At 39.6% G+C, this 23,639-nt stretch overlaps 1 protein-coding gene across 11 annotated transcripts; it reads left to right on the top strand.

The window, feature by feature from the left end:
* The first annotated feature begins 5,424 nt into the window (after positions 1-5,424).
* On the top strand, positions 5,425-21,834 carry LOC108048173 (phospholipid-transporting ATPase ID). 11 transcript variants are annotated; one of them, XM_044456906.1, is made up of 20 exons: positions 9,348-9,600; positions 12,222-12,846; positions 13,065-13,123; positions 13,250-13,462; positions 13,604-14,140; positions 14,255-14,476; positions 14,537-14,785; positions 15,053-15,754; positions 16,459-16,749; positions 16,870-17,043; positions 17,105-17,381; positions 17,444-17,596; positions 17,708-17,894; positions 18,701-18,847; positions 18,914-19,065; positions 19,129-19,352; positions 19,411-19,740; positions 19,864-20,112; positions 20,171-20,287; positions 20,359-21,834. In XM_044456906.1, exons 2-20 carry the CDS (start codon positions 12,282-12,284, stop codon positions 20,689-20,691), a joined length of 5,181 nt encoding a protein of 1,726 aa, XP_044312841.1. In that variant the 5' UTR covers positions 9,348-9,600; positions 12,222-12,281; the 3' UTR covers positions 20,692-21,834. The 11 variants fall into 11 exon arrangements, with proteins under 11 accessions (XP_044312845.1, XP_044312844.1, XP_044312848.1 ...); XM_044456907.1 differs by having other exon boundaries at positions 15,050-15,754; positions 17,708-17,852; XM_044456904.1 differs by having other exon boundaries at positions 15,050-15,754.
* The last annotated feature ends 1,805 nt before the right edge of the window (positions 21,835-23,639 follow it).

Below are 23,639 nucleotides of genomic sequence, written 5' to 3'. Positions count from 1 at the left end.
AGATTCATGTCAATAGCTTTTACACTGCGCGAAATATCATCAATTCGTGCAAGATATATCCGATTGTTCCTATGGGAGCCATAGGATATAGACGTCCGATCGGGGCGATTTTCAAACTTGATCTGCGTACACATGTTTTAGGACGAGTGTGAAAGTTTCAGATCGCTAGCTTTTAAACTGAGCTCGCAAACGGTATTGAAACAGACGGACAGACGGACAGACGGACAGACGGACAGAAGGACAGACGGACAGACGGACATGGCTATATCGACTCCCCTATTGATCCTGATCAAGAATATATATACTTTATAGGGTCGGAAACGTCTCCTTCACTGCGTTACAAACTTCTGACCAAAATTATAATACCCTCTGCAAGGGTATAAAAATCAGGGAAAGTGAACAACTCACCCCCAACAACCAGTAAAGAAAAAAATTAAAATCTTTTCTGGAATTTTCCACTCATCAAATTATGAATGAAAAAATTGCATGCCACTATTTTCACAAAGTTCCGTACACAGCAAAGCCACTATATATCCCACCAAATTATAGTTGCTATATTTCGATATGTACCCAAATGTATATGGGTAATATATATAGTAGGGCATGGGAAAAACACTCGGGGGGAGTAGTTGGGCACTGAATTGATTTACCTTAACTCCAACTGCATTTCATACAGGTCCCCCTAAAGGCCAAACAGCGATAGACAAGCGGACAAAGGGAAGGAAAGAGCGAGAGTAAAAGTAAAGGCAGGATATAGCTATAGAAAAGGAAAGGTAGTACCAATACGCGAATGGGCTACTGCGTCCCATTAACATTGCCACAAATTAACTGTACAAGGTCCCCAATGAACTCGGTCAGTTTGGACGAAGTGAGGTTTCTCCTGTCCCGCTTATAATCAGCTTTGTCGCCCTCGCTAATGGATTGTTTTGAGCTTCCGTTACAGTAAACCGTGAAAGACCCGATAATCTGCTATCAGAAACAAGAGAATTTTCAATTCTAAGATGGATCAAAAAGGATATTAAGTCTGGGAACGAGAAATCTTTCTATATTTAAACTATAATTCGCTTTGCTTCAATCAGTCACTAAAATTTACAGATGATTACCCAATGACTTTTCTTAAAACGAAAATGTTATTTTCTGGCTATCAAATTTTAAAATTGCTCAATCACTAGTCATCATAGATATGTACTCATACTTGGGAGGGAGCTTACAAAACAACTTAACATTTTAAATAATATGTTAAAAAATTGAAAGGTAATTTAAATATAATTGAGCAATAGATAGTTATCTAAATCTCTTCTGACCATGACTTGTTTGAATCCAATTAGAACTGAACACCATTTCATTCACCAGCCTAGAAATATCTCTACTGGCTCTTTTCTGTGGGGATTCCAGCATGTCACCCTAACTATCTACCAAACTGTGACTCCTGCCCGCATTTCATTTTGCATTCCTAGCGTCAATTTGGCTTTAAGCGTTTGTTATAGAAGCCCCCATCCTCGTTTCCGGCTCACATTGGATACATAATTTCGCTATCTACCGATGGGAATCGTGCGAGTTGGAGGAACGATAGGTTGAGGTGTTCCCATCACGCAATCGCCACCACACGCACAACCCACCTGGGCTAACCCGAATTCCCCGCTCGTCGCTCTACCAAAAGTGACAACTGGGCCCAAAGACAAACCGCCTGATCCGTCGCACAATGGAATCCAGAAATCGCCGGACAGATGTTCCCACATGGAATGTCTCATTGCGGTGCAAGGTTCAACAAGTCTGGGGAGGATTTCGAAGGGACCTCAGCGGAGAGACGGGAACCTGCTGACTTCCTACACCTGGACGAAACCTCCAATAGTGAGCCACGTGTCACCAAGACCGGGGCTTCTAGTATCATTTACATTTTTAATGCAGCACGCGGAGCACGCACTCCCACGAGTCCAGGGATTAGTGGGCACTGCATGGTAATTATCTGCGATGAGTCCTTTCTCGACCACGAAGACGGCTAAATTATTGATTGTCAATCTACGGTTGAGGGAATGTACTGCATGGGATTATAGCTCAACTCAAGATGTCCCCCTGACACCTGCATATATCCAGTTAATGGATTTCTTGAGCTGTCAGGGTGATAAAAATAAACTTATACTAGTCAACATATATCAGAGTGCAATAGTGATGTTCAAAGTAAATAAATAGTTAGCATTATTTATTTTATTGTAATTAATATTTATAAATAAGCTAATTGTTGTTTGCTTTATTGATTTAAAGCACAATAGCATTTTAAAAATATGACTATTTGTGGAGCTGTGTACTTATAATGGTGTTATCTGTAAAAAAAAATAAGATAAATTACCCCTTCTAAAATATAAAAAAAGCTAACTCAAATCTAAGAGGGCAAAATGTTTTATTTTTTTAAGTTTTCTACAAATTTGTTAAACTATTACGCAAAAACTTTTAATATTTAATTTATAAGTAAAATTTTAAACAAAATTACAATTCTAAAAAAACTTGGCGGCTTTTCCAAGTTCCTTATTATCCCACACAAACAAGTTGGCAAATACTCTAAGTTAATTGCTCCTGTGCAAGTTTTACATGACTAATTTTTCAGACGTTTAGCCTTTGTAAAATTTCCACGCAACTTAAGAATTCCTGCACCCTTCTGCAAGAAATTGTTAACAAGGACCGACGATAATGGAAATATAAGTTCTCCAAGGAACTTGTAGAGGGTTTTGTGTTGGGGAGGGAAAAGCTGGTCATGTGGGAAGCATTGACCTTGATTGCACATTTCCATTCTGAAACGCTCGCTTCCGCAGCGGTCTCGTCATTTAGAGACTATGAATGCAGGCTAAATAATTTATGCGGCTTTTATGGTGGGACTCAGGAGCCGCTAAGCGCCACTGCTCCACTGGCCATACACCACCCCATTTAAATCTGACCCAGTCTCTGCCTTATTTCCACGTGGGTGTTTCGGCCACCCTCCTCCCAATCCCTTTCTTCACAGTTCACACTGCTGGTGCTCTAATTGCGCCAAATCAATTGAAATTGATGCTCCAACATTCAATTGCATTGATTGCCTTTCATTTGCAGTTGCTCGAGTGTCTGGACAAGTATTTCGAGCGGTTTTGTATCTGCTTCTCACCGAGGCGTCGTCAATGAATAGCATTATATTCGAGAAATATTGCGATTGTAATTGTCTATATTTCCATATCTGATGCGTTTGAACGAAATGAGCTTATCTGGCTAAATTATTCAGATTTGATGAATGTGTTATTAATAGTTATATAACAAACTGTTAGCTCGTAAATCTGACAACTGTGAAATTTTAAAGTCATTTTTCATAAGTCGATGTCTTAATAACATGTGGTGATAAATGGATAGCCATTGTTATCATTTCAATTTTAAAGTTATTCAATTTAATTCGTAACCATTAGTTGCTAAGCATTATATGCATTTTTAGGGAGTGTCTATTAAAATAATTCGAAAGATAATCCAAATATGTTGTCTAAAGTATTTATCGACCTGTTTTCATACTTCTCCAATGCATAAAAACAGAATTCAAACATAATCAAAGACCTTTAATATTAAATTGTTAAGGCAAAACTCAAACCAAATATAAAGGCCTGTAAAATAGCTCAAGGTTTATCAGCTTAAAATTATTTGGGGTGTGACCAATAAAATTATTTCAAGGATACATGTAATAATCCGTAAATAGATAACGAACAATTATATTTAACCAATGGAGGGGGAAACACGGAAAATAATCAAAAATATTCTAGATGAATATAATTATGCATAATTCATGTACCGTTCATCCTTAATGACTTCTGACTGTGTTCGGTCAAAGTCAGCTAAATAATTTGGGACTTTTGTACAATTTTATGTGTTTTATTCGTTGGTTGGGGAAGTACTATTTTGATTATCGCACCGTGTGAAAGAAAGTAAACTGGGTCGTCAATTATAATCGCATAATGTTTGCCGCCTAAGAACATTTTTTTTTCGATTAGCGAAAAGCTAAAATAAAATCTGGAACAATGGATGATAAATGAGGTTTGGTTTTAGGCTTAAGTTTCAAAACGATATCAACTTCCGGTACAAAACTAATTGCCGCTTCAGACTGACCAACTGCAACACACTTGAAGTTACATTCAAGCATATAGTTATAAACAACTTCGATGGGTTTTTGCCACTTAGTCACTTACGGTTGAGCTTGAAGGCAAGGGGAAGGCATTCGAAAAGCAAACGATCAACAAAGGCAGCCAATCGAGTGACCTATAGGGGCTTGCGATCGACACACAAATCGCTCGTTTGTTTATTATTCATGAATGGGCTCTTATTATTCGCAATTAGCATACGTTTTATCTACTGTAGTAGGGTACTTTATCGATCTTAAGCATTAGTTTTCCATAGAAATATTTGACTGTTTAAGAATTATACTTTTAAAACATGTGATCAGTTTCATTGTAATTGTTTTTCAAATGTATATTTATTAGAAATGCTTGTGTGGCTTTTAACTTTTAGTTAGTACCAATTTTGTACAAAATGTAAGTTAATTTTTATAAATTTAATTTATAGGGAATCTGTTGCCCTCAGCGTACAGTTTAAAGCCTTGGCGTTTCCAAATATTTGAAGAAGACTTCCTTACAATATTATCTTATCACCAAGAGTATATAGGTAGGACATTCAGCATTCGTATCAATCTTTACTTTGTTTGATTTTCTGCTGGGTTCTTGTGCACTCGCAACGATTTTCATCTGCCTTTTGTACTTTATTTTCTGCTTTGTTTACGAGTCCCCCCGAGTGACTCACATTAGGTAAAGCGTTTCTCTGTATTTATTTGGCTCTGTTTGTTTGCTCGGAGCTGTAATTGCTTTTATTAATTTTCGATCATTACTTTGCCTTAGTTTTTGTGCATCCGGTCGCAAATGAATTATGAAGCATTACGCCAGCATTTAAAGGAAACCCCACCTAAGTACATGCAATTAATGCAAGCTAAATAACGTATACGCCTTGTAACCGTCAAGGACAACATCCTGTAGGGGGGCTTGTTTGCTTTTTTTAGCGGTTACGCGGCGGGGACAGCTGCTAATGGACACATCAGCCCCCGACCCCCTGTAAATCAGCTCACTCGTGTGACAATTAGCATGTGAACGCATCAAAATTTAACTAGACCATTCAAGACCAAGCCCAAGTTCATTTGTTTCTAAAACTTTCCCTCCAGGTGGGTGAAAAACAATCCTTTCCCACATCCAGTTGGTCACTGGACTTTGTGGGCCACCAGCTGACAACATTTAAAAAAGCTTTACAAACGCCATTAAAAATTGAACAGGGAAATCTAGAATAACAAAACTTTTACCCGATGACGAATCATTTGAATGCTTACTGAATCCACACACTCCCGTCCTCTCTTTCCCAGGCAGCCATCGGCGGCTCGACAAGGCCGCCATATGGAGGAGGTTGGCGTCCGCTCGGTCCAATCAGTCCGCTCAGCCACGACGACAACCGAGCCACTGGCCAACCGGTCGCAGTCCCATTCTCAGTCGGAGCCGGAAGCGCAGCCGGAACCGGAGTCGAGCAGCCCCGGATGCCGCCAGCCGCGTGAGTCGTGCCGGCCCCATCAGATCAGATAGAATCCTGCTAAGGACACACAATCCCGAGTGACTCCCTCATAATGGGCACAAAAACCCAACCACAATTGGCCAAAGGTGAGTGCACCAGAGAAAGTGAGCGTCTGAAATGAAATTAAGTGGACACTTTCCATGAAGAGCAGTGAACCATATGAAGCTTATATTGAAATAATCATTGCATTAAATCAGATACGAAAATCTCTGTTTGCATACTGTCAGCAAAGAAATACTAACCACATAAGAACATTGTTGAATATTATATTAACAAACCATTTGTGGTCTTTGTAGAGCTGCCGCAAACAATGAGCCCATCTTTAAGTTTTAATTAAATTAGAGAAGTTTCAAGAAGGGAGGGGGTAATTTTACAATGATTCTTTAAAGCACCAAGGTTAAAAATGTGATTTTCTGTTTTCATGGTACCTAACCATGGCAATTAAAAAGAATTTAAAATCTGAAAACTGATATGTGACCACCCCTGAGGCTGATTCGACAACCACAAAATCATTGTGATAAATAAAGAATCTTATTTGTTGATAAACAGCAGGTTTGAGGTGCTATTTTTTTAACCAAACCAATTTTGAGTTTTATATTTGAATTTAGTTAAAGATCGAATTGTGGAGAATTTAATTCACCCTAAATATTATTATTAACATACAAATTAGTGGCACTGAAGTGTACTAAAATCATTACTTGCTTTTTATACTCCGACCAAATACGGGCAAAAGGTACTACCCGTAATAAAAATTATCCTTTCATTTAATACTCTTGTCCTTTTTTGCAATCACGGCAAGTTAACAAAAAAATATTATTTGATATTCATTTGATGTACATTTTGAAGTCAATATTATATTTTAATAAATTGTGTCGTAAGGAACCGTTTTTATTGAATACTTGTCATCTAAATATTAAATAAAAGTAGTTTTCTTCGATCGAAAATGCACGGGTCCAACACATTTAAATTAATATTGTAAATATTTTCAACTAATTGGTTTTTAGTTTAATCACCAATAAAGTTGGTGGGCTTCAGTCCAATTCTTAACCCTTGACTAATTTAAATAATCTTAGCACTGGATCTCGATGCTCTCTTTAAATACTTAAGAATTACAAGAACATATTTATATTTAATCTGGTGAATAAAAACTGATCATACATATAGTATATGTCGATTGGTACATACTAGCATAGTCGGCCATGCGGTACAGACTTTCAATTAAATAACCATTAGTTCATTAAAAGATAATAGAACACACCTCAACAATCAATATCCAAAATAAATACGATCCCGCAACAAATTGATTTTGCTCAAAGCCTTTGGCATTTCAGATTGGGAAATCTCGCTATTGGGGTGGCAAAAAGTTGAACAGTTGTTACTGATTTTGGGCAGATAGTGACCCAGTTTTCTGGCGTTACTAAACCAATTGCTGGGAAAGTCGACGAGAAACTCTAACAAAGAGCCGTCCGTTGCTCGATTTTGGCCCTGACACTATTCCACAAAGCCACCGTTAACCAATGGCCTAAATATGTGTGTGTGAGTGCGCGGGAGTCCAAGTACGAGTGTGTGTTTGTGCGTGAGTGCCTTGAGCTTGGCCAGAGCGGCACTTCGATTTATTAGGCGCCTTCTTTTGGCCGCTCAATGAATGAAATGAATGAATGCGAATTACTTTGACTCGAGAGTAAGGGTGGTTAACTGTTTACTTGTAAGTAGTTATGTATGTATGTACGTTGTACAAGTAAGCACCATTTGGTACGTAAGGGGTAAAACCGACTAGAGCAAAAAAAATTAAAATCCGTGCGAAGACTATTATGTTGTGATGGGGTAAAATTCGGTTGACTTTCCCATTTTCTACAAGACTTAATCCTCTATATGCATAATTTAATATTTTAAATTGATTCTACAAATTTGTAAGTCCAAAAATGAATGTTCATAAAGTGAGCTAGAATTGTTTGTAAATTTAAGTTTTAATTTCAAAACTTATTATAATGGGCTGTAGACTTTGTTTTAATTGGCAGCTATACCCCAAAAGCCTATCAGCAACTTTAACTCAATTTTGTTACAAAACCTATAAAATCAACCAATATTTGAATTTAAAATTCATTTAATAACATTAACCATTTATAAATTTTATTCAATGCCACCATTTTTGATTGTTTTCATTTTTTCTTTTTTTCCAAAGAAAAAAAGTATTATATTATAATGTTAATATATAATACTATAACTAAAACAAATAAAGATTTTCTTTTCATGCAGTAGATGGCTAAGAAAACATAATTTGAAAAAGTTTGACCGAAATTCGGGGTTACCTAAGATGCATGCATTACTTTAATTGAACTATTTCTTAATGTGAACTTAATGGGGTAGCGAATTAAATGTTTATTAAATAACTGTTGATGATGGAGCCTTTCATTAATTACCATATATCCACCTGTTGAAATCTTCAAAGGAATTCCTGCAATGCAATTTGGTGTATAACCACAAAAACCGCAAAATAAATTTGCACAATCTATTTTGTATCCTATAGTATTTCTTTATTCAATTCGAATTTATTTCATATGTATATAACTATGTACTTTTGGCGTTTGTTGCTTCGCTGATTGAGTTTGCGTTGTTCTGGAAGGCAAAAAAAAAACACTGCAATTGTATGGGGTATGATTACCATTTCCCGCCCCGGCAATCATTCATTAACCCATATGCGCCACTTCTTCAAGCGCCAATAATAATTTTTTAGTTCTGACATTGACATTGCTGCCCATTTGAATGAACACACAGAGAGAGAGAAAGAGCACGCTTTCTCTTGTTTGCTTTGTTCACGTGCGAGAGCGAGGAAGAACCTCCAATTTGTTTGCCGCCGCACTCGATTTTTCTCTCATTTTCTTCTTGGGGTGACTTACGAAATTCGCTCATTTTAATGCCTGACAAACTTGGGAAATTGTTGACCGACTTTTGGTCACTGCGAACTGGGAAATGCCCTTCCGAGTCCGTGATCAATTGAGCCATATTCGGTTTAATCCATCAACATAAAAGTCGGACCATTGGAACTTCTTAAATTTTTAACTCGTTTATAACAATTTTTATTTATTATTAAATTGACAAGAGACTTGGTCTTGACTTATAATTTTAATCTTTGCCGGCAAAGCATTTAAATAAAACATGGGAGGGTTGCTATAATCAAAAATTATGTATTGAGTTTCCACCTTCGGATCCAGTTAATTGTATCTTATATATGTACATATGTGCACAGCATACGTCTTTAAAATTTTCTTGGTGATTCTTCTATTCATCTTCTGCACCTTGAACCAAACGATCGTCGATCATGGCAACTTAAACCAGCTTACTGAAGGTTTTTTTTAAGGTTTTCTTTGTCCTCGAGTTCCTCTTCTTCTTTAAGCCGCAGTTGTAAATGGAATGTAACACCAATTGTGGTTTGACCCTTTGAACCCTAGATCAGCTCAGCCCACTTAAATCGTGTGCACAATAAACTTTGGATTTCCAAGCTTTTGCTGTAGCTCTCTTTTGAGCCAAGCTCTTCATTTGCTTTGAACCGTTTCACCCGATCTGTTTCAGTGTGTGTGTGAATCGGTTGCCAAGCTAACGGTTGCCTTGGCAGCGGAGTCGACTTTGCTGCCGCCGCGTGTAATTTGCTCACCGCGCGCTCTGCGTACGTCACTTCTCTGCCGCAGTCGCAGCGCTGCCGTCGTCGCAGTTCCCCATTTTGGCCGCAGTTCGCGCGGCAGTCGGCCATTTGGCTTTGGCGTTAGCCGTTTTTGTTTATCGCGCTGCGGACTGCTCCGCATTTCGCGTAGCCTTGGGCCAATTTAAAATCCATGCTTTGCGGAAAACTCGAGTTGCAGTCGCAGTGGACAAAAGTGTTTCCGCGTTTCCAAGAAAAGATCCGCGTAAAACTAAGAAAAGCGAAAAACTAACTGAATAACGGCAAACTCGACGCAAGCGGTGCAAAATAAGTGCAAAAAATGTGCTAAAAATGTACGAAGCTGGGTGGGAGGAGGAGCGAAGAAAAAGGGGAGGGAGAGGCAGATGATGATGCATTTGGCACCTGGCACGGAAAACATGTTCCTTATTTCGCCTCTTTATTTTGTTGTGTTTTTCGTGCCCTCTCAGCATAATTATTGAGTCTTCATCGATTCTTTTGGCCTTTTCTAGTAGTTAATTTGTTTCCACCACCCTTTCACTGACCCCCCAAAGGTGACGCATGCGAGCAAGGCAAAACGAAAGGCAAAAACAACTCAAGAAAGCGATACAAATTGAGAGCAAGGAGCATATTTACATTCACATGAATGACTCATATTCGCAGCAGGATATTGCCAAGGATAAAGAGAGAGCGGGAACGAGGAAAGCGAGCGCGACAGAGCTTAGCCGGCTTGGTTTTTGCTACACTGAAAGAAAACGTTTTGATTAATTATAATTTTAATTTTAACAAGTTTTTAATGCGGTCAAAATGGTTTTTCAAACATTTGAATTCGGTATTAAAATACTTATTACTTATTACAATTTCACACGTAACAAAAAAATAACAAAATAATATTAAAATCATATCAACTTATAATTTTTATTAAAGAAAAAATAGTTGGCAGTGAGAACTCTCAAAATAACTAAATAGATATAATTCCAGAATTCAGAACTTGTAAGATCGCTTGATTCTGTAAGTTTATTTTTCCCTTTAAAAATACGACGCTTTGATATTTTGCTGTTTTTCTCTGTGTAGGCAAGAGAGCCAAATGATGAGAGCCGTGTAAAAGAGAAAGAGCACGCCAATCAGCTGTTACTGCTCAGGTCCTTAAGGCACAATAAAACCGCATGTTTACGGAGTAGAGCGAAGAGAAATCGAACGGATGTGGGGCCAAACTTTTGCCGATTCCTTTACTATCCTTACAAAGAAGACTAAAACTTTAGGTTCAACTTTTCGTTTTTGATTCAATTTCCGCTCTTCTTCACCTTTATGCCACCCATATCCTTCTTTGCCTGTATTCGCAATGGCCTTGACAACAGTTTTGACATTGACTTCCACCCACATTTATGAAAGGAAAGAGAATAAAAAAGAGAGGACTTTACGGTGCTGCAGCTTCCATCCTTCTCATTGTTGAATAAAGGACACCTGTTGAATGTGGAATGTTCGCACAAACAGCGCTAGCTTAGTGACGCCAGAGCGCCCTGCTTACTGCAGATTTACCTATTTATGTAGTCGGGCATAAAGTAAACATCGAGTAGTAAACATGCCTTTGGATTTTTGTAGTCCAGTGCTCAACCATAATGCACACAGATGTACTCACATAAAAAATTCCAAGAAAATTCCTACACAATAAGTTGGAAAAGTATGGCATTGATACTTTAGTAGAGCGAGTGCTTGATACAGTAAACAAAGTAAATCAAAATAAAAGTTCCAAGTTATCCAATAAATGCCTTTCTAAATAGGGAACTCTCTAAAAATTAGATTGAGGAACATTTTTCTATTACATGGTATTACATGGTTTTAGTCGGCTGTTGTTAATGACCAAAATCGAATTGAGTTGTTTTTATACCCGTTACTCGTAGAGTAAAAGGGTATATTGTATTCGTGCAAAAGTATGTAACAGCTAGAAGGAAGCGTTTCCGACCCTATAAAGTATATATATTCTTGATCAGGGTCACTAGCCAAGTCGATATAGCCATGTCCGTCTGTCCGTCTGTCTGTCCGTATGAACGCTGAGATCTCGGAAACTATAAAAGCTAGAAGATTCGCATTTTGCAAGCAGATTCAAGGAGTTCCTACGCAGCGCAAGTTTGTTTCAAAATGGTGCCACGCCCCCTCTGACGCCCACAATCGCTTATATACAATTTTAAAAATTTAAATATTTCGGAAAAGTAAAAATGCAGTTTTATTGTGTTTATCAATACCTATCGAAATGTAGAAGAAATTTTTCAAATCGGACCATTCGTTAAAAAGTTATGCGTGATCAAAGTTTCTATCTCCAATATTTGTTACAAGATTTAATAATTAAATTACAACCAAACAATTGCCTTGTGTGAAACAGAAAAGACTCGATGGGCCAACCCGCCAGTTTACAGCATTTAGAAATTCAGCAATTAAACAAAATTAAATCAATTGGATATGTTGTTGGGATTCGACATGATATTTATACACAATTCTTGTAGGGTAAATGGGTATAAAGTATATTGTGTTTGTTCAAAAGTATCTATTAAGAGTAAAGTTTGTTTCAAATTTTGACCAATAACTTATCAATAAATGTAGGATGACAGTTGTGAAGCATTAAATTTTTCTATGTGTGCACAAAGTGAAGAAGAAACTCAGCAAGTCTTTAATATACCCTGTAAAAACCATTCCCCATGAGTACCCAATATCAAAGCAGAGATTTGTTTATTTATTTATTGCCCAAACATATGCGTGCCAACACTCGCAATATGACGAGAATCGCTTTCAGCTGTTTGGGTTCTTAGCAAAGGTAAGGGAGCAGTCCATCAAAGTGATGGATGGTTCAGTTTCATTGAGCCAGCCCCCCATGGAAGTTTTTTCGGTGCCGATGGATTTTCAATTGCATTTTAATCTCCCGGGACTTGGCAACACGTTAAACTTTCGCTTTCCCTCATAGAATGAAGAGTTATGATAAGCCCCTATATCAAGATTGTGCCGCCAATAGTCTGAGCTGGTCATGATCGGGGGCAGGAAATGCAGCGATGCCGCCCGGTGCCTGCGACAGCGTCCGGACACCCTTGAATTGGCCGTTCTGGGCGGCAATCCTGCGGAACCAGAGCTCCAAGAGGATAATGATCGGACTCCAGAACTTAAGAACGGAGATGGACCTGGGTCAGCAGCTGGCGAAGCTACGTGCTCGGCAACGAGCAGGAGAACGCGATGGTTTCAGTTCGCCAGGAGTTCAAAAAGTCGAAGAAAACGACTGCACTGTGAAGAAGATGAGGAGACCGAGGAGGAGGACAGAAGAAACCCCGATAAAGGATGCAGTCAGAGGGCGTGCCTAGCCCAACCGGAGGGTATGAACATTGGCAGCTCCACCCAAACCATTGCCACGCCCCTGATGATGGATGACAGCTTCTACAGTCTGGCCCCAGGTACAGCGATTCCTTCAAGAAACACAACCGATGACCAAGAGCAGTACAAGCAAAGGGATCCATCGGTGGTCTCGGAGACCAAGTCGTTGCCCAGTCTGAGACGTCTGTCCCAGATAAGAAGGCGCCGCAGCTCTTACTACTTCTCGGGTAATAAAGAAGAAAGCAATATATAAATATATATAAATATAAATAGCCCGAAATATAAATTATAGTTAATTCTAACTATAAAATTAATTAAGCTTATAATATCAAACATTAAAATTGTTAATTTATTAAAATTGATAAGGTTTTCATACTTCATATTACCTCATATTAATAATAATTATTTGTTAGCATTGCTAAAACTTGTTTAATTCTTTTCGCAGAAAACGAACGCAGAATACGCGCCAACGACAAAGAGTTCAATGCCCAGTTCAAATATCACGTAAGCATAAATTTGTATACATATCCTTATTTTTTGTTTAAATTTAATGCTAAAAAATCTGGAAGAAGAATCAAATAATAATCTACTGAAGGTTTGACAATAAAATACTCTACCCTTTGTTTTCAGAACAATTACATCAAAACCTCAAAGTATTCGCTGTTCACGTTCCTGCCTTTCAATCTGCTTGAGCAATTTCAGCGGTTGGCCAACTTCTATTTTCTATGTCTGTTGGTCCTTCAGCTGATACCAGCGATTTCCTCGCTCACCCCCGTGACCACAGCAATTCCCCTGATTGGTGTACTCACACTAACTGCCGTTAAAGATGCCTATGATGATATCGTAAGTTAAAGAATATCAATTTGCGAGTCAAAAATGTCGCCGGCATGTACTATTGTCATTTGGAATATGCTTATAAAATAAGCATACCAGAAAATATTTGTAGTCTTATTAATCTTTTCATATCTTTCTGTATTCTTTCAGCAACGTCACTTGTCTGACTCGCAGGTGAACAATCGCAAGTCGAAAACGCTGCGCAATGGCAAGTTGGTGGAGGCCAAATGGTCGGAGGTGCAGGTGGGCGATGTCATCCGCCTGGACAACAATCAGTTCGTGGCCGCCGACACCCTGCTGCTGTCAACATCTGAGCCAAATGGTCTTTGCTTCATCGAGACCGCCGAGCTGGACGGGGAAACGAATCTCAAGGCAAAACAATGCCTGACGGAGACCATCGAGCTGGGGGATCGCCACGATTCGCTGTGGAACTTCAACGGCGAAATCATTTGCGAAAGACCCAACAACCTTCTGAACAAGTTCGACGGTACCTTGATCTGGCGGAGTCAGAGGTTCGCCCTGGACAACGAGAAGATACTGTTGAGAGGCTGTGTTCTCCGGAACACGCAGTGGTGCTATGGCGTGGTCGTCTTTGCCGGAGTGGACACCAAGTTGATGCAGAATTCCGGAAAGACGCAGTTCAAAAGCACTGGCGTTGACCGCCTGCTTAACTTTATAATCATTGGGGTACTTAGGCTTTCCATATTCTATTCGACTTATAATTAATTGCACTGCGCGAAACACAGTGTTTCACGTATCATATTATTATTAATAATGTTATATGTTATTTCATTATTTTAGATCGTCCTCTTTCTGGTTTCAATATGTGCTCTTTTTGCAATCGGCTGTGCCATCTGGGAGGGCCTGATTGGCCAGCATTTTCAGCTGTACCTGCCCTGGGAGCACATCATACCCAAGGATTACATACCCACGGGGGCCACCGTCATCGGATTGCTGGTTTTCTTCTCGTATGCCATAGTCTTAAACACAGTTGTGCCAATCTCTCTCTACGTTTCAGTAGAGGTAAGTACAAAGTTCCACGATAGTATTTATGTGCTAATAGCCATATGCTCGCCCTGGAAGGTAATACGCTTCGTACAATCGTTTCTCATCAACTGGGATGAAGAGATGTACCACGCGACCACCAACACCTATGCCAAAGCCCGCACCACCACGCTCAACGAGGAGCTGGGCCAAATCCAGTACATATTCTCGGACAAGACGGGCACCCTAACCCAGAACATCATGACGTTCAACAAGTGCAGCATCAACGGACGCAGCTATGGCGATGTGATTGACCTGCGGACTGGCGAGCTCGTCGAGATTACCGAGGTAAGTGACGGGCTCTCAGGGTTCTGGGTCTTCTAAGCCGATTTAACCTCTAACTTGGTTGAGGGTATGTTGTCTTGTGTGTGTCGGTGTCCGTTTCTTGCACTGTCTGCCCAAAGAAATTCCATCCTCAGCCTCTGGGTGCCTAAGTCAAACTTAAACTTTGATCTCTCCCTGACCCCACTGTGTGCGTCTTTGTTTAATTGTGCGTCTGCCAATGTACAAAAGAAAAAAAAGAAAAACAACAACTCACATTACTCGTTATAGCAGCAAACAATTTTCCAAAATAGCAACACCAGCATCAGACCCAGCCCCGCAGGTGGAGCTGCGGCAGCACCACCTGCAGCACCACCTCCCATCATCCTAGTGCACAAGGCCGAGGTCCATGCCAAGAAGAGTTCTCTGGTGGTCACATCCTCGGGTGAAGCGCAAGTAGCCAGCAGCCCCATAGGCCCGAGTTCGGACCTCGAGTACTCGGCTCCGCCTTTGGACGCCACTGAAAGGCGGCCGGGACTCAAGCAAGTGCACTACTCGGCACCAAGCAGGAGTAAGAATGAGGACGCGAACGCGGGTGGCTTGTCCCCCCGGCTGGCCGGTGGAGGAGGAGGTCTGACTCCACCCATCTGCAATGAGGCACGCAGGAGCAGCGGCGGCTTTAAGAGGACTGGAGCAGGATATATGCAGCGACAATTATCCCGCACAAACAGCTGCGACAAAGTAAAGATTTTGCATGACACTGAGCAGACTGAACCACACAACATGCACCATCCAAAGCACCACCGCAAGCGATTAGTCAAGATCCGGTTCAAGAAATCCCCATCAACAGTCACGCTGGGGGTTCCCTTCTGCCAACTCGAGCACCACCATGAAAGGGAACCAGAATCCACACTGCACCTAAGCCACTCGAGCACCACAAAGCACCACCACAAAACATTTGCCACCAATTGGAGTTCGTCGCCTCAGAGAGTGCACGTATGCATGCTGCATGTCCTTCTATTCACACCCTAAATTATCGTTTAGTGTAGAAGTGTGTGTTATATATGTATACAGTTCGTATGTTTGCTGCTTTAACCAAGCCATTGAACGACGTTGCTTTTAAATTTACTTTCCACACGCCAATACCACAATGCTATGCCAAGAAAATTTATAAATCAATTCATTCAAAAAAAATTAACTTTTATTTCCGTATTATTATTTGCACTGGATTATGATTAAAACGACTTTTCAAGCTCACTCTTTTGCTGATTAATTTAGCGTTTTTAATTTTTGAATCTTTTAAGTCATTTGAAAACGTATTGGAAATCGTAAAAACTTTCCATCTTTGCGCCGCCTTTTATTTTCTGTATCCTATTTGGTTTAAGTACTGAATTGAAAGTAAATTTAACATAACTTCATAATATCATATCAAAATACAACTATTCTAAATACAATTTAATTTATTTTAAATATGAACTTTGAAAATAATTATACGCTTCGGTATCGCTAAGAGTTCCTTTGTAACACCATAACAATTAACAAAGCATTATATACTTTGGGACTAATTTTGATAAGGAAATAAAGCCAACTTTGCTTAAATTTGTATACCGCCAAGCTTAACGTACATTAACTTACTGATAAACCACCTGTTTTTATGCTGCAATTTTAGTCCAAGTATTTAAACCTTCTCTGTTTCGCAGGCCCTGCAAAGTGTGGACTTCTCGGCCAATCCGCACCACGAGAGCGAATTCCGCTGGTACGATCGTACGTTGCTGGACGCCGTCCGTTCGGATGAGGAGCACTCCCACGTGTTTTTCCGTCTCCTGGCCCTCTGCCACACGGTCATGGCCGAAACGGTGGACGGAAAATTGGAGTACCAGGCCCAGAGTCCCGACGAAGCCGCTCTCGTCTCGGCTGCTCGCAACTTCGGCTTTGTTTTTCGCACACGAACACCGAATAGTATTACCATCGAAGTGATGGGGCAGTTGGAGGTGAGAGATACTTATAAAGTTGTATGGACAAACTTATTAGGAATATCGTTAATATTTTCAAATTATTGTTAAGATTTTGTAGGATAAAGTTATAAAATAATATTTTTTCAATCCGCGCAGGAATATGAGCTCCTAAATATTCTTGACTTCAACAACATCCGCAAGCGGATGTCTGTGATCCTCCGACGCGGAGACTCAGTGGTGCTCTACTGCAAAGGAGCAGATAATGTGATATACGATCGTCTGCACGGCGGACAGGAAGATCTGAAAGCCCGCACCCAAGATCACCTCAATGTGAGTTGCCTTTAATAAAGTGGGTTGACAATTTACCTTATGAATATACCAATATCAATAGAAATTTGCCGGCGAGGGACTGCGCACTTTAGCTCTGGCTGAGCGGCGTTTGACCCAGCAGTACTACAATGATTGGAGGTTGAGGCAACAGGAGGCTGCTCTTTCGATGGACTCGCGAGAGCAGAAGTTGAACGCCATTTACGAGGAGATCGAAAGCGATATGCAGCTGGTGGGGGTAACGGCCATTGAGGACAAACTGCAGGATGGCGTGCCCAAGTCCATTGCTAATCTGCAAAATGCAGGCATTAAGATTTGGGTACTCACTGGCGATAAGCAGGGTGAGCTTAGATGGGAAAATACTTTAAAGGTTTAATTAATGTTTGAGTTATATATCCATTAGAAACTGCCATCAACATCGGCTACTCCTGTCAACTGCTCACTGATGACCTGGCTGATGTATTCATTGTAGACGGAAATTCCGTGGAGGAGGTGGAGAAGCAGCTAAGACAGTTCAAGGAGTCCATCAAAATATACTATCGATTCAGACCAGGAGGTAAGTAATTCAATAATGTAGTATTAGTAGAAAGCATATTATGGATCAGGAATGTTATTAGCGGGTATTTTATAAAAAAAAATATTTTTATTCTGAATACCATTCTTTCAGGCATCGATCCATTGGACCATTTTAACAGCGACAGTAATATGGATCCGCTGAGTGTCACCATGACACAAACCTCCGCCTTCATGCAGGAGACGAACCTACCGCCCACGCCGCCTCCACCGCCTGCCATTTCGGTGGTTACCTTTAGGTGGGATGACAAAATTAAGGATAATAAGGGCGGACCGGACAGGTAGAGGGCAATCCTTAAAAATAAGCTCAATAGTTTAGCTTTAAAAATTAAACGAATTTCCAACCATATTTCTAGCTAAAGTGAAACTTAATCTGAGTAGAAGAGCTAGAATATATTTCTTGCATCGAAATATACCTTACCTTAATGTCTTAGTCGTTGTACCTAAAATGCTCTATAACTTATAGTTTAGTAGTTCTAAGAACTATCTTCTTCTTTATTTTAATTAACATATCTTACAATATATCTATCTGTATCCTTACCTTAGATTATTTATATTTTTGTTTGTCTTAGAGGACAGGTTGGCTTTAATTGTAAAAGGTCATTTCTCGCTTAGCATACTCTTGATATGATTCGTGTTAAGTGATGTAAAGAAAAAAAGTTAAAAGAGAACATTTTAGTACTAACCACCAAAGGATGTTACCCTCTATTGGTGCTTGTTCCGCCCGTCAAGTAAACTATATTTATCTAATTGTTTAAACAAAATATTTTTGTACACCCAACATCTGTTTGAGTTCTGTCTGTTCCTCATGCCTTGTACAAAAATGAATATGAAAAATTATTTTGAACGAAATCAAACTCTAGAACCACAAAAACAAACAGTCACTGTCCAGTCTTTTTCATTAACTAAATATCTGCTCTTCTTCGTTATCTCATTAAAAAAAAGTAGTTGCTTGTCTCTGTAAATATAACTCATAAAACCATGCCACTTTCTACACTTAACTTTGCTTGATAACATTTCCATTTTTATTGTTGAAAATCATGCCCCATAATATAGTATTAATTAAAAGTCTTGTGTTTTTAAATAGTGCTGAATGCAATGATTTATTCGGCGATGAGAAGAGGAGCGAGGATGGGGGCTGTGCCTCCATTTTGATCGATGAGAACACCGGCTTTGCCCTGGTTGTCAACGGTCACTCTCTGGTGCACTGCCTTTCGCCGGAGCTGGAGACCAAGTGAGTGGCCAGACAGTAGTTTTCGGGTGGCAATTATTTGTGGAATAATTTGGGATATATCTGCAGATTCCTGGACATCGCCTCGCAGTGCAAGGCGGTAATCTGTTGCCGGGTAACGCCACTGCAGAAGGCGCTGGTCGTCGAGCTAATTAAGCGTGCCAAAAACGCCGTCACCCTCGCTATTGGAGATGGTGCCAATGACGTGTCCATGATCAAAGGTAAGTAATTGCTTTAAAATATATTATATTTATTATGTATTTAATATATTATTTATCTTAAAGCTGCCCACATAGGCGTGGGTATTTCCGGGCAGGAGGGACTTCAGGCTGTCCTGTCCAGCGACTACTCCATTGCCCAGTTCCGGTACCTTGAGCGATTGCTGCTGGTCCATGGTCGATGGTCCTACTACCGCATGTGCAAGTTTCTACGATACTTTTTCTACAAAAACTTTGCATTTACCCTGTGCCATTGCTGGTACTCGCTCTTCTGCGGCTTTAGCGCTCAGGTGGGTTTTGTCTACAAGTGTATGTCAGTGCCAAGTACTAATTGCATGCCAATCGCAGACGGTGTTCGACCCGATGTTCATTTCGGTCTATAATCTGTTTTACACATCCTTGCCGGTTTTGGCATTGGGCGTCTTCGAGCAGGATGTCTCGGACAAGAACAGCGTGGAGTTCCCACGTCTCTACACTCCGGGCTTAAAAAGCGAGCTGTTCAACATACGCGAGTTCATCTACAGTGTGTTACACGGTGCTTTTACATCGCTTGTCCTATTCCTGATTCCTTACGGCGTATATAAGGATGGCGTCTCGGAAAACGGCTACATTTTGAGCGATCACATGACCCTGGGCGCCGTTGTGGCCACCATACTCATAGTGGACAATACTGCACAGGTGAGTTAATAAAATTCGGGACGTAAGTTATATTGATAATAATTGAAGGCACATCTAAAAAAAATTAGAACACGTTATACCTCATAATCATGATGTTAAATAAGAATTTTATATTTCCTTAAGATATCTTTGTACACCTCTTACTGGACCGTTGTCAATCATGTGACCATTTGGGGTAGTTTGGTTTGGTACTTTGTGCTGGACTATTTCTACAACTATGTCATTGGAGGACCTTATGTGGGCTCATTGACACAGGCAATGAAGGATCTGACTTTCTGGGTCACCATGTTGATCACAGTGATGGCTCTGGTGGCCCCTGTCTTGGCCTACAAGTACTATCTGCTGGATGTGCATCCGAGCCTGTCCGACAAAGTAATTGTTATTTCGACCATCGACCATATTCTTTATTAATGCTCTTCCTTTTTTGCAGATACGTCAAAAGTCCTTAAAGAAGATACATTCGAGGGCCTCTAGTGATGTGAGACGAACAGCTTCATCGCGTCGCGGTCGTCGCTCCGTGCGATCGGGATATGCCTTTGCCCACCAGGTAGGCCAACATCCTAGACTTATCCTAACTATTGAATCCTGAGGTTAATTCTATACTTTCCCCCTATTCAGGAGGGCTTTGGCCGTCTGATCACCTCTGGCAAGATCATGCACAAACTGCCTCAGGACTTTGCCTTCCCTCTGGGTTTGGGTACCAAGAAGACGCAGGCACTACACAACAACCTGAACTCGGCTGATGGACAGGCCTCCAAGACCAACAACGTGTCGGGCAAGCAAACGGTCAACAACAACACAAATCTGCGACAGAATCAGAACCACTCGTCGATGGCGGATATAACGGCTGATGGGCGGGGCACAGGGAGCGAGGGTGGCAGGGGCAGTGGCGGCACAGACGACATGAGTCCTCGTGCCCCCTGCCAGGACTTGGATACGATTAATCTCTAAGCTTTAGATGCAGGTGCTAGATCGGTAGCGGGTTCAGTAACAAACACCAAAAACTATAATGAATTTAAGTCAGTGAATATAAGGATTAGTTTAAAGTTTTAGTCAGAAAAGATTAGTCAGAAAAAAAAACAACTAGTATTATTATGAATGTTTGTGTAATCCCCTTTTTTACTATTTGACTTTATCTATAGGTCTAATTTTGTCAGTTATCATGCTGAAAGTATTTTTTACCAGTAATCAGTAAACCATCACCCAAAGTCATTAAAACCCAATAATGTTTAATAAGGGCTTAGCTAGCGTACCCTCCAATCGGAATTCATAGAACCCATAAGTATTTCATGAAATTTACCCAATATTGACTCAAAATTCCGGATAAAGAACAGCATTACCGTTTAGCCCTATCCTTTCCTGTGACAATCCAGAAATATACTCCTACTCCTAGTAACCTCATATGAGCACAACAACGTCTTCTTTCACGTATTTATATCATTGTTTATTGCATTTAAGAGAGTGAGCCCCCTGAATGATTGAATGAGTGTTTGGTTTGTAAGATCTAGTGTAGGAAATATTAGTTTTAAATGGTCTTCGGGAAACTGAAAGTGTACTTAATTGCTTAAAGATGTGCTGTGTGCTTAGCCAATAAAACTGCGGTGTCAATCACCGCTCAGAGTAGCTTATCTACCTATAGCTGAACGAATTATCGTCTCAAAGTCCACAGCTATTTTCTATATACTCCCCCAACAAAGACACACAACAACACATAGAAGAGTCCACACATCTGTGTTCCTAATTAGAGTTGTAGAAATAAAGCCTTCATATGCCTTAGAGTGTCCCTAGGGTTAAGTTATTTTTGCAGTATCGGGTTTTCATGTTAGGACTCCCATTATTTGGTTGTTAGAGATGGGCATTCGAATAAGCGGGTTGTGGGTTGAAACAGTAACAAAGGTCTAAAGTGATTTATTATTAGCGTGCCGGGGCTTAAAAAAGGTACTTAAACGTCGCTGTTTTATAAAGAAAGTATATACAATAGAATGTTTGGAGTACATATATTTTCATTACAAAAACCAAACTATTGAAAATTGTTGCTTTACAAGATAATAAGTGAAACAAAAATTTAAAACCAAATAAAGAGAAAACATTTTATTTTTATCTACAATTTGAGCAAAGGAAAAGTTGCTTTAAGAACATTTTTAAATAATAAAATAAAAGCGAAACCATTTGAAAAAATATTAACCAGGCTTATTCTTTACATTTATCCCTTGTTTCATCCTTTTTCTCTCCAGAATATCTTATTCAAGCTTGCCCTATGGCATCTAATATTGTATTACGTTCTGATTCACAAAGTTTATTGGTTCATTACAGAAAAGTTCAATGGGGGCTTCTCTATTTCAGATTTAACAATTAACCTTAATTTAATCCACAATTTTTTTCAACGAGCTTAGCTTCACATCATCGCTTTTGTATATCTGCTCCTTTTCAGATTGTGTTCAATTTGCGTTACAAATTACATTTAATTTGTTAAAAGAAAAGTTGAAGGCACGCCCACCCAAACCCGTGACTTGTTTACGCCTCATTAGCCGGACATTAAGATTATGCATTTTTATGAACTTTTTGGTCAAATTTAACACACGACTTGGTCGGAACTTTGTAATTAAATCTGTTACAATCAAATTGCTTCCCCTTTTGTTGGCCACATTTTCCCGCCCTTTTTTTCTCGTTTTCTTGCGTTATCGAGAAGAAAAACTTGAAGATGCTGGGTAAATTCAAGGCGTTGAAATTAAGTCAACTTAATGTCGTTTAAATATCTACTTCGGAGTGAGAGAAGCAGATAAAAGAGATGGAGCACACCAGCAGAAATCTGAAGAAAAAAATGTGATGCCATTTATTTTAATTTGCGAGTCAAAATGTCGAGACTTAAAGTGAGCAATGAATGCGGCCGAAATGCGCCACAAGCCAAGGAAAAGTGAAGATTGAAAGAGAAATGACCAAAAGCGGCCGCAATGACGCAATTCTTTGGGGCCAAACTGCTATTTGCTGGTTTTAGGGTCAAACAATTTAATTGACTGAATTACACTCAATGTAAAATGCGTAGAAAAATCATCATAAAATAGGCAATTTTATTAAGGTAACAAAAACTTGGCTTCGGTTTATCGAGCAAAATCGTTTTCAAAGTTGTTCAAAATCTTAACATGCAAATAAATAACTTCAAATGCTAAAAGGGATCAGCGAAAATGGCCCCCTTGGGCCAAGTAGAATCGGAAAGATATGGCCATAAAACTAAATTGATGTGTATCTGTAGTATTCAAAGCCAAAAGTAGGGGAAATAAAGAAAATACAAAATCATAAGAGTTATTCGATGAGTTATTACACTGGGTTAAAGAGATTATGCTGCAGAGCTAATCGTTGAGATTTTGAAACCTTAAATTGCTCTACACTAATGGTTTATTACTTCTAAAGTTTGGAATAGTTCAAAACCTGGTTTTCTTTAACTAGAAGCCTGAGAAAAACAACTTACCATAAAGTGCAATTTTATCTTTCTGCATTGTTACAGAACTTTGCTTTTAAATCAATTTAGAACTTGTAAATATACAGACATAAAAACTCATATATTTTGCTACAAAGTTTGAAATGATATTTATACCTTAAGGCAATTTAAAGCATTCACCTGCGGAATCAACGTCCCTGAAAGAGTACACATAACATCAATATGTCTAATGGTGGGAGTGGGGTAGCAAAGTCATCAGTCTGAAAGTTCTCATTGGTTGGGCTACTTCTGGTATGTTGAATAATGTGAGTGCTTCCGTTTCCGGCTATCTATATGTGTGTGTGTGTGTGTGTGGACCACTTCCTGCTGCTGTTGCTGTGTTCATTCTCTTTTCTGCGCTGCGTTTTTATTTCATTTTACAAAAAATTTCAAAATACTTAATACTCAATTTGGCCCACAGACC

The sequence above is a fragment of the Drosophila rhopaloa genome, unplaced genomic scaffold (assembly GCF_018152115.1).
Source record: "Drosophila rhopaloa isolate 14029-0021.01 unplaced genomic scaffold, ASM1815211v1 contig_155, whole genome shotgun sequence".
NCBI lineage: Eukaryota > Metazoa > Arthropoda > Insecta > Diptera > Drosophilidae > Drosophila > Drosophila rhopaloa.
Note: the sequence above shows the minus strand (reverse complement) of the source record. Positions and strands in the feature narration are given on the sequence as shown.